General features: G+C 41.0%; 1 protein-coding gene across 3 annotated transcripts in view; it reads left to right on the forward strand.

Moving 5' to 3' along the window:
* Positions 1–16,413, forward strand: part of Osbpl8 (oxysterol binding protein-like 8) — a 152,893-nt gene that overhangs the window by 94,399 nt on the left and 42,081 nt on the right. For all 3 annotated transcript variants that reach the window (NM_001309455.2, XM_063263481.1, XM_017594846.3), the window contains 3 exons: positions 6,605–6,675; positions 12,232–12,309; positions 14,455–14,556. In NM_001309455.2, the coding sequence (NP_001296384.1) occupies positions 6,605–6,675; positions 12,232–12,309; positions 14,455–14,556 (251 nt within the window). The remainder of the gene's footprint in view (positions 1–6,604; positions 6,676–12,231; positions 12,310–14,454; positions 14,557–16,413) is intronic.

Consider the following 16,413-nt stretch of genomic DNA (forward strand, 5'->3'; position numbering starts at 1 on the left):
TACTTCTCAAATAAAAAAGAAAAAAAAATTATTCAGGCCCAGAGACGTGGCTCAGTGGTTAAGAGCACTGACTGCTCTTTCAGAGGACACAGGTTCCATTCCTAACACACCCATGATGGCTAACCATGCCTGTAACTCCAGTTTCAGAGGTTCAGACACCCTCTCCTGGACTCCATGAGTACCAGGTTTGCATGTAGTACACATACATAAATTCAAGCAAAATACACACAGATAAATGGTAAAAATTTCTAAAATTACAATTGTGCATGTATATGTGATCATGCTGTGGGCTCATGTTGAGGTCAGAGAACAACTTGCAGGATTTGATTCTTTCCACTATGAAGGCCCTGGAGATTGTACACAGTTGCCATGGTTAGTGGCTGGCAAGCACGGTGCATGCTCATCCACCCTTTGGACCCTCTTAGCATTCTTTTTCCATACGATTTTATAGTTCTTGGATATTCAGCATAGTAAGTGTTTGTGTACATTTACTTAGTAGATGGCTGTTAGTTAAACCTGCATTTGTAAAAATATAAGCAATTTTTAAAAGACCAAAGCAACATAAAGTGTTTCATGTTGTATCTAAACAAGCCAAGTTTTGCTCTTGGAATGCATCTTGTCCATTTTGCTAGCATTCATATTCTTTAGAAAGCTGATTTATTCAGAACCATAATCCTGTTTAGTAGAAGTCAACTCTGTGCTAAGAAATCATCTCATAGAAAGTTCACTTAGACAAGAAACTAAAGTCACTAGAAGCTAAACAAAACTTGGCATGGATTTATAGACAAGTTCTATTCAATAGAATCATCGTAAGCCTGACTATTCCAAATATGAAGACGTCAAAACAAAAGGATACCGTAGGTATTTAAGTGCCAGGTTACATGTGACTAAACCGTTTTTGGTTGAGCTGTTATTAGGGAGTTCTTTTGTATCAGCTTTGATGAGAACATTTTGGAACGGCACCAGTGCATTTTGATTTTGCAGAGTACTGTGGCACTCTCTTCAGACTCTCCAGTGTTCTCCCCTGGAGCAAAATGGCAGCCCTGGGTTTAATTGCTTGTCCAACTCTATAGCTAATGAGTGATGGCACTAGTGCTTGGATCCCACTCCCTGTTCTCTCAGCTGTTCTCCTGCCTTCATTATGAGAAGCTGTTGTAGTGTCACACTTCTCTGTTGAGTCCTCGGCTCTTCTCTGGACAGTAGCTTTTTCTGAATAGTAGGAAGCAGTGGCCTGCACAGGCTCACACAGGTTGTCTCAGCTGACCTAGAACTTGCTCTGTAGACCCGGCTGTCCTCAGACTCATAGAGATCCACCGGCTTGTGTTCCCCAAGTGCAGAGGTTAAGGGTGGGGTGGGCACCACCATAATGGACCACTGCTAAATGTTTTTGACAAAGCCCCAAAGGTCCTAATAAATAGACTTTCATGGCATAACTTTTAAAGAAAAGGTCCTGATTATTAAACTTTATGGCAGATGTTCTTAGGATAGATAATTTTGTACCTTTTTAGGATTTCAGATCCGTCCAGTCTGGAGAAGATCTAGCATAAACACTAGCAGCAATTTGTTGTGTTACTGCTTTGGAATTCCCCTTGGAAACCCAGTGTGCAATTTGGAAAATTTTTGTTTTAGAGCTTTTAGAGGAGTGTTTTTATATGTTCTATATGTTTTATGTTAATCATCCACTTTTTAAAACTTTTAGTTGACATTTAAGGAATTTGACCAGATTTGCATATTTTAGAAAGCATTTAATTTCACCCATTTATAGATAAAATGAAAAATTAATTTAAAGTTAATCATGCACTATGAATGAAGCTAATTATATGATTTGCTAGTTTAAAATATGGCACTCTGTTAAAATGGAATTCATTGATATGGTTTGACAAGTCGTATATAACCTAGGTTCATGACTACCATTTTCTAACATTTAGGACGTTGTAGATTGCATTTTGTTAATGTTTGCTGTAGTGCTGGGGCATGGCTCGGTTAGCTGTATGGTGCTCTATGAAAACATGAGGGCCTGAGTTCAGATCCTCTGCACCCATGAGCAATCTAGGTCCAGCAGAACATACTTGTAACCCAGTGCTGGGAAGGTGGAGGCAGGAGGTTTGCTGGGAGGTTTCTAGATAACTAGCCAGATGGAGAAGGTTCACAGGAGATCATCTCAAAAAATAAAGTGTAGAGTAATTGAAAAGACACTGATATCAACCACAGATACACAGACAGGAACTTACTCACATATACACACAATGTCTAATTTAGAGTGCTCTTGTCATTACTGTTCTAGTTTGGAAATAATATGTGCGTGGATGCAGACACAGTGAGCTGGACCTTTTCTTAACCTAGCAAGTGGGTTGATATAGACTGAGCTGAGACTAAAACAACACTGGGGAAACTGAAGTCTTTTAAACAATGTATACTTCCCTGTGTATATCTACAGGTTCTTTGAAGTATATTAGTCATTAGTATTGAGAATTCTTTTTTTTTTTTTGTAGAATTTTTTATTGGATTTTTTTTATTTATGTTTTAAATGTTATTCCCTTTCCCACTTTCCGAGACATAAGCCCCCACCCCATCTCCCCCCCCCCACCTCTTCTATAAGGGTGTTCTCTTCCCCAACTACCACCCCTTCCCGCACCCTGATATTTCCTGACACTGGGGGTGCGTCCAGCCTTGGCAGGACCAAGGGCCTCTCCTTCCATTGATGCCTGACAAGGCCATCCTCTGCTACATATGCAGTTGGAGTCATGAATCTGTCCATGTATAGTCTTTGGGTGGTGGTTTAGTCCCTGGGAGCTCTGGTTGGTTGGTATTGTTGTTCTTATGGGGTTGCAAGCCCCTTTGCTCTTTCAATCCTTTCTCTAATTCCTCCAACGGGGGTCCCATTCTCAGTTCAATGGTTTGCTGCTAGCATTGACCTCTGTACTGGCTGTGTCTCTCAGGAGACATCTATATCTGGTTCCTGTCAGCATGCACTTCTTAGCTTCATCAATCTTATCTAGTCTTGGTAGCTGTATAGATATATATGGGTCACATGTGGGGTAGGCTCTGAATGGCCATTCCTTCAGTCTCTGCTCCAAACTTTGCCTCCATATCCCGTCCTATGAATATTTTTGTTCCCCCTTTTAAGAAGGAGAGAAGCATCCACCTTTTGGTCATCCTTCTTGAGCTTCATGTGGTCTGTGGATTGTGTCTTGGGTAATTTGAGCTTCTGGGCTAATATCCACTTATCAGTGAGTGCATATCAAGTGTGGTTTTCTGTGATTGGGTTACCGCACTCAGGATGATATTTTCTAGTTCAATTCTTTATGGGTATATTTATTTCATTGAGTACATTTTTTTAAGTTTCAAGTTTGATTTCGTAACTTTGCTTTATATTTGTTTCAAATTTCTGTAAGTTTTCATCTGGAAATCCATGTTGCATTTATGAAAATCTTCCCACCCCCACTGAGTCATCTTTGCTTTTTCTAGAGAAATATTTTCATACTACATATTTAATTTAGTAAAGATATTAGAATTAATAAGGTAGAATAGAATTAAAAATTATAAACCCAAAACAATAAATGATAAATCATTTTGAAATGCTTCAGGCATTGGTTCTGCTGTGGGTTCACCTTTGTGAGGTGTGGGAAGAGCTAACACTGTCTGCCCTACAAGTAACAGGAGCATTATTTTTAGATTTACTTATTTTTGTATCTGCCTTTTGCCATTGTGTATATATGTATTCTTTGTGTGTGCCTGGTATCCCCAGAGACTAGAAGAGAGAGTTGAATCTCCTGGAACTCAAATTATAGATGATTAGGAACCACTGTGTGGGTGCCAGGAACTGATCTCGAACTTCTACAAGAACACTGCTCATAACCATAATCTTTCTATAATCTCATAATCATTCATGAATTCTAGATTCACAGTTTTAGACTATTTATAAATAAGGGTCAACATTAGCTCAGTATAGACTATATGTAAAATTCTATCTCAACTGTTTATATACATGTTCATTTAATTCTTATAATAAGTACATTATTAGATATTTATTTCCCCCTTTAAGATGACATCTCACGGGGTTGGGGATTTAGTTCAGTGGTAGAGCGCTTGCCTAGCATGCGCAAGGCCCTGGGTTCAGTCCTCAGCTCCGAAAAAAAAAAAAAAATGACATCTCACCATGTTACCTAACCTGGTCTCAAGCTGCTAGATTCCTGCCCCAGCCCTCCAAACAGCTAGCACTGCAGGCACGTGCCCCACACCCAGACTGCTTGGTTGAGTTCTCTTGCCTCTTCCCTCCCTTCCTTTTCTTCTCTTTTTTTCTTATTTCTTTTTCTTCCTCCTTCCTTCTCCTCTTTCCTTCCTTCCCTGCTCTGTGTCCTCTCCTGTTCCTTCTCCCCTCTCTTTGATGTATTCTTTTTGTTGTTGTTGTTGTTCTTTTTTTTCGGAGCTGGGGACCGAACCCAGGGCCTTGCGCTTCCTAGGTAAGCGCTCTACCACTGAGCTAAATCCCCAACCCCACTTTGATGTATTCTTACTAAAGATTTATTTTCCCACATGTCTTTATCACCTAGTTGACAATAAAAGAGAAAAGCTGGTTTGTATGGTTCTTTTAGTTCAGAAATCAGCTCACGGGTATTCTGGGTATTTACCTTGATTAGCAGAGAACATTTCTAACATTTACATGGCAATGATTGTGTTCCCCATAACTGTATACACTGGGTGAAGTGGTGCAAGCCTGTGTAAGCCCGGCACTCAGAAAGTGGAGACAAAAGGAATCACAAGTTCAAGATCTTTCTTGGCTCTATATAGAGTCTAAGGCTAGCCTTAGCTATCCCAGGGCCTATCTCAAAAAACAAAACAAAACAAACAAACAAACAAACAAAAAGCCACCAGAGCTTGCTTGGCTAAAAGCTCTAAGAGGATGATGTCATGTGAATTGATCCAGTTAGTTGCACAGAAAATAACATTCAAGTTGACACTGGGGGACTCAGGGGAACTCTTCGTTGCCTCTCTCTTCGTTATTTGAGAATTGCACAATGCATGCAACATAGTTCTGTCATATAAGCACTCACCTTCCAGGCCTCCCCCAACTCTTCCCAGATACACCCCTCCTTCCTCCACCTACCTCCTGCCTAACTTTGTTCTTTTAAATTTTCTTTTTATTAACGTATACATGTGATTTATTAACGTATACATGTGGATGAATACCATGTGTGAGGCCAGAAGGGAGTTGGCAGATTTCTGAATTGCCTGAGAGTTCTTAGGCCCTTTGGAAGAATAGCAAATGTTCTTAGCCCTCGAGCCATCTCTCCAAGTTAAAAACCACAGAATCTGGTTTGACAGCACCGTAGTTTTTTTCATTAATTTATTCATTTTGCATCCTGATTGCAGCTCCTCTTTCCCCATTACCCCTTCTGATTTGCCTCAGAAGAGGGGAAGCCTCTAATGGGTACCAACCCACTCTAGCACATCAAGTCACAACAGGACTAAGTCTCATCCTCTCCCATTGAGACCAGACCAGCAGCCCAGTTAGGGGAAGGGATACAGAAGCAGGTAACAAACGGTTAGAGTCAGCCCCTGCTCCGCTTGTTAGGGGACCCACATGGCGACCAAGCTGCACATCTGTGACATATGTGTGGGGGGCATAGGTCCAGCCCCTGAATGCTCTTTGGTTATTGGTTTAATCTCTAAGAGCCCCCATTGGCCCAGGTTACTTGACGTTGTAGGTCTTCTCATGGTGTCCTTGACTCCTCCCTCTGGCTCTCTTAATCCATCCCCCAACTCATCCACAAGAGTCCTCGAGCTCTGCCTAATGTTTGGCTGTGGGTGTGTGACTGTGGGTGTGTGACTGTGGGTGTCTGGCTGTGGGTGTGTGACTGTGGGTGTGTGACTGTGGGTGTGTGGCTGTGGGTGTGTGACTGTGGGTGTGTGGCTGTGGGTGTGTGACTGTGGGTGTGTGGCTGTGGGTGTGTGGCTGTGGGTGTGTGACTGTGGGTGTGTGGCTGTGGGTGTGTGGCTGTGGGTGTGTGACTGTGGGTGTGTGACTGTGGGTGTGTGACTGTGGGTGTCTGGCTGTGGGTGTCTGGCTGTGGGTGTGTGACTGACTGGGTGTGTGACTGTGGGTGTGTAGCTGTGGGTGTGTGACTGGGTGTGTGACTGTGGGTGTGTGACTGGGTGTCTGGCTGTGGGTGTGTGACTGTGGGTGTGTGACTGGGTGTATGACTGGGTGTCTGGCTGTGGGTGTCTGGCTGTGGGTGTGTGTCTGGGTGTGTGACTGTGGGTGTGTGACTGTGGGTGTGTGACTGTGGGTGTGTGACTGTGGGTGTGTGACTGTGGGTGTGTGACTGTGGGTGTGTGACTGTGGGTGTGTGACTGTGGGTGTCTGCATCTGTTTCCATCAGCTGTTGGATGCAGCCTCTCAGAGACAGTTATGCTAGGGCTGAGAGTTCTAAGGCTCCTCCTAATTTGAACAGTGAGATGACTGTAAGCCATAGTAGTTTGAACTCTATGAGCATGAATAGCAGCAAGCATGTCTGAATTGAGTGGCTCATATTTGCTCTTTAACATTAACGACTGTATATTCAAAGGTTGTAATCACTGAATATTGCCATTTCCCCCAAAGGTTTTGAAAGAGGAAAAGAAGACATTTCTCAAAATAAAGATGACTCTTCACTTTCAATGTCAAAGAGCAAGGTAGGCATACTGTTGTTCTCAGTGTGTGATAGGACATTTTTCTGACATTTAAAATGCAGGCACTAAACTAAAACCCTGTAAGTGTTCATAGGAATGTTTATCTTGATATTTTTAAACCACACAGCATATATGAAAAGTATAAAGGTCTATGCTTGGACTGACTGGGGTGCAGTGCAGTACAATCAGAGCAATGTGCTGATTGGTAACCCCTGCTCTCTTCAGAGGAACTAGTTTTGGTATGTGGGCTGCAGTAGACCTTCTCAAACTGAAATCTCAAAGCTTCACTCAGAGATGTTTCAGGCTTCATGTTTTTAACAAGACATTTTTAATTATTTTAAATTTATTTATGACAGTCAAAATATATACATGTAGGCTTAGATTTTTTTTAAACCTACTTTCAACAGGGGTTCTCAAACACTTTGATCCCCCCTACTCCTAGCCCACCATCCAAAGGTAAGGGGAAAAGATGGTAAATAAGGACAAAGGGATGTGGGCCTGTGTAGAAGGAGTTTTGGGGGGCAATTCCAACCTCCATTTGTCAGGATACCTGCAGTCCAGTTCAGTAGTGTCAGAATATCGAACATGAATCAGCAGTGGTGACATGATCCAGCAAATAACAGCCAGCCTCTGCCGAACTGCGCAAGTCAGTGGGAATAACCAGAGCCAGCTGGGTTGCCAGTTCACTGCCATGCCTCTTTCAATGAAGCAAGATCAGTGAAGGTAGGAGACCAATGACGTGTTGCACAGCTAGCTATGCAAGCGCCCCGTCAATGTCCATTAAGTCCTATGCATACTCTCTCCAAACGTCATGTGTCCTCCCCTGGGTTTTGCCTCAGCAAAATACCACAGGAGTCTGCATCACATGACACCACCAAAAACTTCCACTTCATATACATTAACAGATGATGAACAAAAACTTTACAGTAGTGTCCTATAATTAAAATAGGACATGGTTATTCTAAGTTAATATTTTTAAAAGTACCACTAGAGTGATACCACTAGGGTTATATAGTGGCAATCTATAGATTGATAAAAGTTGAATGAGTTTTTCAAAATTTGTCAAGGGATTTGACTTCCAACTTTTTTCTGATAAGATTAAGTAGCAATGATGAGAGCTTCTTAAAAGTTTTTGGTATCAAATAGGTTGAAAGAAAACCTATTTCCTTTTTTTAAAGATTGATTGATTGATTGATTGATTGATTGATTGATTGATTGATGTGTGTACACTGTAGCTGTCTTCAGACATACCAAAAGAGAGCATTGGATCTCATTACAGATGGTTATGAGCCACCATGTGGAAGATCAGTCAGTGCTGTTAACCACTGAGCCATCTCTCCAGGCTCAGAAACCTATTTCTTAAGCCAGTGAAGTGTCTGCTGTCCTAGCAGTAGGCTTTGTTCATCCTACCTTATGTGTTTTCTCCTGTTCTTAGGAATAGTTGAAAGGATTACACTGCATGTTTTGATTGCCGTTGTGTACAGACTAAACACAGAATAAGAATATTAAGAATAGTCATCACTTCAGGGTGTATGTTTAGGATGAAGTTTCACAGCACATTTATTTACTGGGCATATGTGTGCAGGTACATGTGTGCATGTAGGCATGTGGGGGTAGAGGACAACCTTGAGAGGCACTACCCATCTTTTCTCTAATATACAGGGTTTCCTATTGGCCTGGAATTCACCAGGTAGGTGAGACTAGCCACAGTGAGCATAGAGACTCTGCTTCCCCACTCTTCAGCGTTAGAATTACAAGCACACATGACCACACACACCCGCTTTTTGTGTGGGTTCTGGGGATCTAACTCAGGACCTCATGCTTCCCAAGTGAGTCATCTTCCAGCCCCAGTACAGTGTATTTATATAGCATACATGGGGAAATGTTTAGTCATGTAGGTGGGAAAATGTATTTCTTTTTTTATTCTTTGCAAGGTTTATAGCTGAATCCCTATAATAAAAGACATATCAACAAGACAAAAATATACACATTTATTTAATGTAATGTCACATAATGTTGGAGCCTTTAGAAACGAATAGGGAAACCTATATAGTTTATGTTTCGGTTTGATGAAGAGCACAGGCCTGATTGAGCAAAAAGGCTACCAAAGGGGCTAGAGCTCTTGTCTGGTGGCGAGCTCCTCATCCAGGGCTTAGCTCCTTAAAGCATTCAGAGGGTGCTCTAGTTGGCTTTCTATTGCTGTGATAAATTACTGACCAAAGCAGCTCTGGGAGGAGAGCTCGCACTTCATGCTACAGTCCGTCACTGAGGGAAGTCAGGACAGGAACTTAATTAGGAACCTGAGGCAAGAACTGAAGAAGAAAACGCTGTTTACCAGCTTGCTAAGCCTGCTTACTTAGTATACCACCCAGGACCGCCAGCCCAGGGGTAGCACTGCCCACAGCAGGCTGGGCCCTCCCACATCAGTCATCAATCAAGATGGAGGTAATCCTTCAGTTCGTGTTTCTCAGATGATTCTAGTTTGTGATGAGTTGACAAAAGCTAAGCAGCACAGAGAGGATAAGGAAGGGCAGAAGGCAAGCCTGTTTGTGGAGATTCTTCTCAGTATCTGTGTGTCATTGGATTCTCTCCACCTAAAATTACATATTCGTTTGTGGCCTGTCAAAGGGAGACAGATAAGGTGCAGTCAGAATGGCTTCTTCCTTCTGCACTTTTCTCTTGGCTTCCTTTGTCTTAAAATAAGCAGTATGCTGAGACGCTGCATTCTGGAGCACTGTGTGCTGAGCTCTGCTGTTCATTATATAGAACCTATAACTTAAAGTCAAAGAAAAGCATATCCTGCTCATAGCTTGAAATACAGTAGGATTATTTTTAAGGCTTATTTTAAGCACTTAGTACTGGAATTGTGGAAAATATGGTTTAGCAGTATCCTTGTGCAGGAGCTTTAATAAATAGAGTCTCAAAGCCATGTGCCGTCCATATGTACCTTGAGAGATAAGGAAACAGCAGGGAGACTGAACTCTGCACTCTTTTTTTTTTTTTTTTTTTGGTTCTTTTTTTCGGAGCTGGGGACCGAACCCAGGGCCTTGCGCTTCCTAGGCAAGCACTCTACCACTGAGCTAAATCCCCAACCTCTGAACTCTGCACTCTTGATGGACACCAATGATGGAAACAGAAATGGGCCTTATGGTGATTTTTGTATAAAGGAGTATTTGGTGTGTTGATTTTAAAAATTAAATGGATGTTCATTCTACTAGGTACACCTCAGCTGCTAAGTAACTGCCCATGGCTGGTGGCTCCCATGTCAAACAACTCAAATGTAGTGAATTGGAGCGCAGTCTGGACTGCATGTGACCATGTCCTGAACAAACAAGCAAAAACCATAGTGAATAACTCCTAATACTTTTGGTATTAGTAATATTCACTCATTCTGCCATTTTTCAAGAGAACTATAGTAACTAGTTTGTTCCTAAATATTTTAATGTATAACCTACTCATTCTTATTTAAGTAATTTGGGGGAACAAATTTAAATTTTAAAATTTTTTATTTGTATGTGTATAGGTCTTTTGCCTGCATATATATCTATACACCACATGTGTGATACCCAAAGGAAAGCTGAATCAGAGCACATAACAAGTATTACGCTAAACACTTTATGTGTGTCACCTCATTTAACCCCCAGAACAACTTATGACAGTGGAGTCCTGTAGTAGCCAAACCAAATGTTGTCACTTGCAGTTGTTGGGGAAACATTTTCTCTTATTTATAAAGAAAAGTTTTCACATTGATTCTGGTTGTATGAAGAGCTTTCAAAAGCAATAACCCGATGAAGTGAGCTTACCAAAACCACGAAGCTCAGTGTTCACAGGGCACAGAATTCACTGTATGATTGGGATGCTGTTTAATCTGAGGTACAACTTTCTTCCACTCCATCTCCCGTTGCTTTAAGCATTCCGTGAGGTGGTACATACACAATGCTTGTAAGTAGTACGCAGCCACTAATTTCATCAACATTCAACCTAACAAACGAGGCGAGTGTTGTTCGTTAGACAGTATTATCTAACGTGCTCTTCCTGTTTGTAGGAAGTAGAGTTCTGTGACAGTTGTAATGCACTGCACCCTCTGACAGAAGCTGTGTCATCTTTTGGGGCTGTCTGGTTTGGGGAAACAGATAGCTGTGTAGCAGGAGTAATTATGAAAATTGTTTTGGTATCAGAGTTTGTGCCATCATCATGAGGACAAGCAATATGGTATTTCAAGCTACTTAAGTCAGCAACTTAAAAGTTTAAGCAGGGGGCTGGGGATTTAGCTCAGTGGTAGAGCGCTTGCCTAGGAAGCTCAAGGCCCTGGGTTCCGTCCCTAGCTCCAAAAAAAAGAACCCCCCCCCAAAAAAAAAAAAGTTTAAGCAGGTTGAGCTCTGTTTTCTGCGTTGAAAATAATTTCAGCTTGTTTCCTATCAATTTACTACCATCATCATAAGCTCTTCTATGCCCCATTTATGTAAAGGTCTTTCATGCCAACCACCAGGGGTATTTTTAACATGAACAAGATAAATAAGCTTCAATGACATTTCCATTTTGTTAGTTGGTCAAAAATGTTTAGCTCATTCCTTTTCTTCAGCTGGTACACTGGCTGTCTTATCACCAGTGAATAACTATGGTACTGTCACCATGGGTCATATAATTGAGTGAAGGATCCTTGGTTAAAGCTAGTAATATGCAGGTGTATCTGCTCACCATTTGGAAGCCACCATTTGGATCAAGTCATGTATACCCAGAGAATTCCTAAGAATGCTAGTATGCTGTCCTGTGTCTGACAATGGTAGAAATGAAAACCTGTAGGGAATTGAGGGAATAGGATGTTATTGTTCTAAAATGTATAAAGATAGCTCTCGAATGTATGCTTTTGTACCCTAATGAAAGACTGAGGGCACGGCATCAGGAGAGCCAGTTTCCAGTCACTGCTATGTTAACAATTGTGTCTGAGAAATTAGCCTCTCTGAGCCTTTTTTTTTTTGACATGTAAAGTGAATACAGAAACACGTGTTGTTCAGTTTTTAAAGTTTTATGAAGACCAACTCTTAACTATAAGCTTAGAAACAAAAACAATTTTGTCATTAATCACAATTTAAGTACCCTGGAGAAGTGGGAGGAAATAGATCCTAGGAGTACTGTGTTGAACTACACAATTGAATTGGCTTTACCTGAATTTTTGAAGATGGAGGAACTGAGGTAGTAGGTATCTGTGTATTTAAGAAAACTTACATGGTCTCCTTTTATAGCATATTTCAACTGTCATTTTAACACTGCTTTGGCAATGTTTATAAAAAGAATAACTGGACAATTATATATTTTCTAAGAAATGCCCTGAGAAATGCTGTATAAAATTTAGAAACAGTAAATTCACGTTGCAGATTAATTTTTGACAGTGAATGCATGCATGTGTAAATACAAATACCATGTGGGGAAAACTTTGAATTAAAATCCTCATTTGCTTAAATCACAGCAGCAAATGGGAAAAGTGTAAGAAAGGTAATGTTAAGTTTTATGTATGTAAAATAAATGTAAGTTTTAATTATCTTCTTATTTTCATCTCAGTCTGAATCTAAACTTTATAATGGCTCAGAAAAGGACAGTTCAACTTCAAGTAAGCTCACTAAGAAAGAGTCTCTTAAGGTCAGTTTCTATAGTTATTTTTTAATCTTTTCATATATATTGTAATTATATTTCTCCCCCCCCCCTTCTCTCCTCTAAGCCCTCCCATATAACCCTCCCTGCTTGCCTGAAAGTTCATGGCCTCTTCTTTTGTTAATTGTTATTGCATGCATGTTTGTATAGTCCTAAATATAACCTACTTGGTCCATATAATGTTACTTGTGTGTATGTTTTCAAGGCTGACCATTGGTACTGAATAGGCAGTTGGTGTGTTCTTCTCTGAGGAAGGCCACTTCTCCTCATTCCAGATTTCCTCAGTTGCACATAGTTCTGTGTGTGGGGTTGAGGCCTGTGAGGGTTTCCCTTGTCCATGTGGGCATTGCCCATTGACTGGTGCTTTCCTTGTTCAGCTTCTGTCATGTTGGTGTGGTGGGACCTTAGGGATACAGCTTTTGGTGTTACTAGGAGCCACAGTCTTACAGCAAAGTCGATGATCCTTTGACATTGTGCTTTGCATGTGTTTTTGAATATGGGCTAATAAGAAAAATTGATGTGTATCCTCCTAAAAGGAGAGGAAAAAACCTCCAGGAGGATTGAAAGGCAAGCACACATGCAAAGTGTTCATATTTTTATGCTGCCGTGAAGTCAGCCGGTAAGACTGCTGTTCCGAAGCAGGCTGTTTTAGGCCACAGCTCTTCATAGCACAGGCTCTGGAGTAGGTATCTCTTCCCAGCTTTAACAGAGCAAAGAGAGCACCTCATTGTATGGGGAACAGCCAGTGGTCACTTCTGGCATCCACTTAAGTTAGTTTGCTAACTTCCAGGCTCATAGGAATATATATTTTGTTTGACCTGTATCATGTCTTGAATTTTGAGACAATGAAATCCAGATTTCTAACAAGAAGTTAGAATCTTAAGAAATGTGTAGTGTGGAGGTTACCTCCCTGAATGGCAATAGAACGTGGAACTTAAAGAGCGCATGCTCTCTACTAGGACTGTTCCCTGCTCGTCCATCACAGTCGCCTGTGTTCCATGGCTGGTGCTATGTGCGTTTGCATCAGCAGTCTCATAGGAAACCTGTTCAGTAGCACTGGCTGCTCTTCCAGAGGACCCCAGTACCCACATGACAGCTAGCAGCCCTCTGTAGCTCCAGTTCCTGAAGATCTGCTGGCTTCTCTTGCTTTCATGGACACTGCATGTATACAATGCACAAACATACTTGCTGGTGGGAAAACACCCACACACAAAATATAAATAAGTAAAAACCTCCTAAAGTAAAAGACTACAAGTCTTAGGTGTTAGAGGCAGTTAACAGTTAAACTTTATTATGTGTATATAGTCTCAATTAAATTTAACTTTGATAGGTGTTTGTCTTATCGTTTAATAAAAAAAATGTAGACACTAATAGGTTACTACTCTTTCCCCATCCAAATAACAAAACAATAGAACTATTAGTTCACTTTTGCTTTCTGTGATATTTCAAAGAAATAATTTACCTATAAAAGTAAAACATTTAATATTTTGAGCAAATTGATTTCATAGTTTCTTAGTTTCTGTCTTGGATTTTAGTAAGAAAAAGGGCACAATTTCCATTTGGGAGAAATTACAGCGTTGCTTGTAATAATCAAAAGCTAGTCGCTAAGAGGATTTCTACATTGAGCACAGCTTTGGAAGCCAGTCTGCCTCTGGATCCTGTTTCACACTTTGCTAGCTGTGTGGTTTGGGGCACATTACTGTCTCTGCCTCAGTTTTCTTCAACATAAAATAAAGCTGATAATAATTCTACCTGAGAAACTTATTGTGGTGATTAAATGAAGTAATGTTATCGATATGAGTTTAGAATCAGAACAGTTCACCAATGCACTCGGTGCTAACACTGCCAATATTTTATTTATGCCAGGAATCTTGTGGCACAGTTAAAAGAAGATGGTAGGCATAGAAACTCACAAAGAAAATCAAATGTTAAAAATACAGAAGCCGTGCGTTTCTATAGATGGTGTGCACCTGAAGGCATGGTAGTGATTTAAAGGACACAGATGGCTGGGGCAGTGAGCATGGAGACCAGATTCTAACCTGCTGTCAAAGACTCCTGTCTAGTTTATCTGAAAATGCTGGAACTGTGAGAAATTGTTTCTTGTACTGAGTGTCTTGTTTCCACTTATGTTAGGTACAAAAGAAGAATTACCGTGAAGAGAAGAAGAGAGCCACGAAGGAGTTACTCAGCACCATCACAGACCCCTCTGTCATTGTCATGGCCGACTGGCTGAAGGTCAGGGCTTGGGTTGGAACTCCCACTGAGCATTTACTCATGGGGATGAGAAAGTGTGAGGCAAAACAGTAGATGCTCAGTGAGAGAGAAGCTTGTTTTGTGTCCTATGTGCCTACAAGAAGGAACTCTAGTAGCACCAGAACAGCACTTGTTAAGGCACTTTGACTAGTATGAAACCATGTTGTTTAATATAACCCGTTACACAAATATTTTATTATTCCACTTATCATTTGGTATTATTGCAGATTGGAATTTTATAATTAAATAAGGACAAGTTGATATAAAAGTTCTACCTAAGCCAGATAGTGGTGGTGCATGCCTTTAATTTCAGCACTTGGGAGGCAAAAACAGGCGGATCTCTGAATTTGAGACCAGCGTGGTCTACATGCAAATCTCTGAATTCTAGGCCAGTCTGATCTACAGTCTTGAAAAACAAAATACAAATGTAAAGGTTTTGCTTAAAAAGTGCTGGAGTTGGGGATTTGGCTCAGTGGTAGAGCGCTTGCCTAGCAAGTGCAAGGTCCTGGGTTCGGTCCCCAGCTCCGAAAAAAAAGAAAAAAGAAAGAAAAAAGAAAAGAAAAGAAAAAGAAAAAAGTGCTGTGCAGTGAGTGCTGTTCCACACTGTTCTCCTGTCTCCTTCTCCTACTGTCACTGTCCTTTCCCATTTCTGCCTGACAGACAGCTGCTTTACTCCTGACTTTGAAAGTAGGTGAGTTAGCAGAACTGCTTCCCAGTGACTTCTAGAGACATCAAGAACAAGTCTCCCTTTACAGTGAGAGTCTTCATCGTGGTTACCCACAGTTCAAATACTGCAAGGATCTTCTTCAGTTTTGTGCTGACAATAAATTCCAGCTTACTTTATCTCTTCTTGAGAGCAAGCACATGAGCTCTGGATCCTACTTGTTTTCTTTCCAGAGTCACACTTATCCTCAGGATGGACGGACTGTACCTCCTCTTCCTAACACACTGGGTCCTTTTGAAACAAGGCATTGCTGTGCAGCCCTAGCCAGCCTTGGGCACATGGCCGTGCTCTAGCCTCAGCTTCTCACACACTGAGGTGGTTATATGGGTGTGCACCACCACACCTGAGGCCGTGGCTGTCTCTAAAACAGGCCTCATTTCTGACAGCTGACCCTTTTTTTACTGTTACATCTCTAAGAATATTACATCAGAGTAACTGTCTTTTCTTTGATTCTCTTGATTAACCATCTCATTTATATACAGAGATGTACACACACACACACACACACACACACACACACACACACCCTCTCCTTGACTGTTTTTCTCTTTTTGTTCCTGGCTTCAGTCTCCCGTACTCTGTATATCTTGGATTACTAGGATTCTGCCCACTTTGTTCCTTAAGGAGTTGTACATTCATTTACCCCATGTTCATGTGCATTCACAGTTCATTTACACTGAGTGAGCAAATGTGAAGACAGTTCTAGTGAAACCTAAATACAATAGAGGCAACCTCTTCAGCATTGTTAAGCCAGTGAATTGCCTAGCTACAAGTTTTAATGAGTGCAGAGGTAGGAAGTGATAGGAACACTTGATAAAATTATTGGTGGCATTAGAGCTTCAGGTGAGGAATATTTCATAAAAATACATCATGTGCCTACATTTAAAGATTTCCTCCTAGACATTTATATAGCACACCCAGGTAATGACTGGGAACACTTATCCAAGCAGGGCACATTTAGGGACTGGGTAGAGGTTCTTCCTTCTTCCTACTACTTACCAAATATTTAGGACAAGTCTTGGACATTCAGAAAAGCAAAATGAAAAAAGAATAGTCATTTATTCACAAAAATTACAGTTGTAACAACCGCTACAAAGAAGAATAATTTCAGTACT

The sequence above is a fragment of the Rattus norvegicus genome, chromosome 7 (assembly GCF_036323735.1).
Source record: "Rattus norvegicus strain BN/NHsdMcwi chromosome 7, GRCr8, whole genome shotgun sequence".
Classification (NCBI taxonomy): Eukaryota; Metazoa; Chordata; class Mammalia; order Rodentia; family Muridae; genus Rattus; species Rattus norvegicus.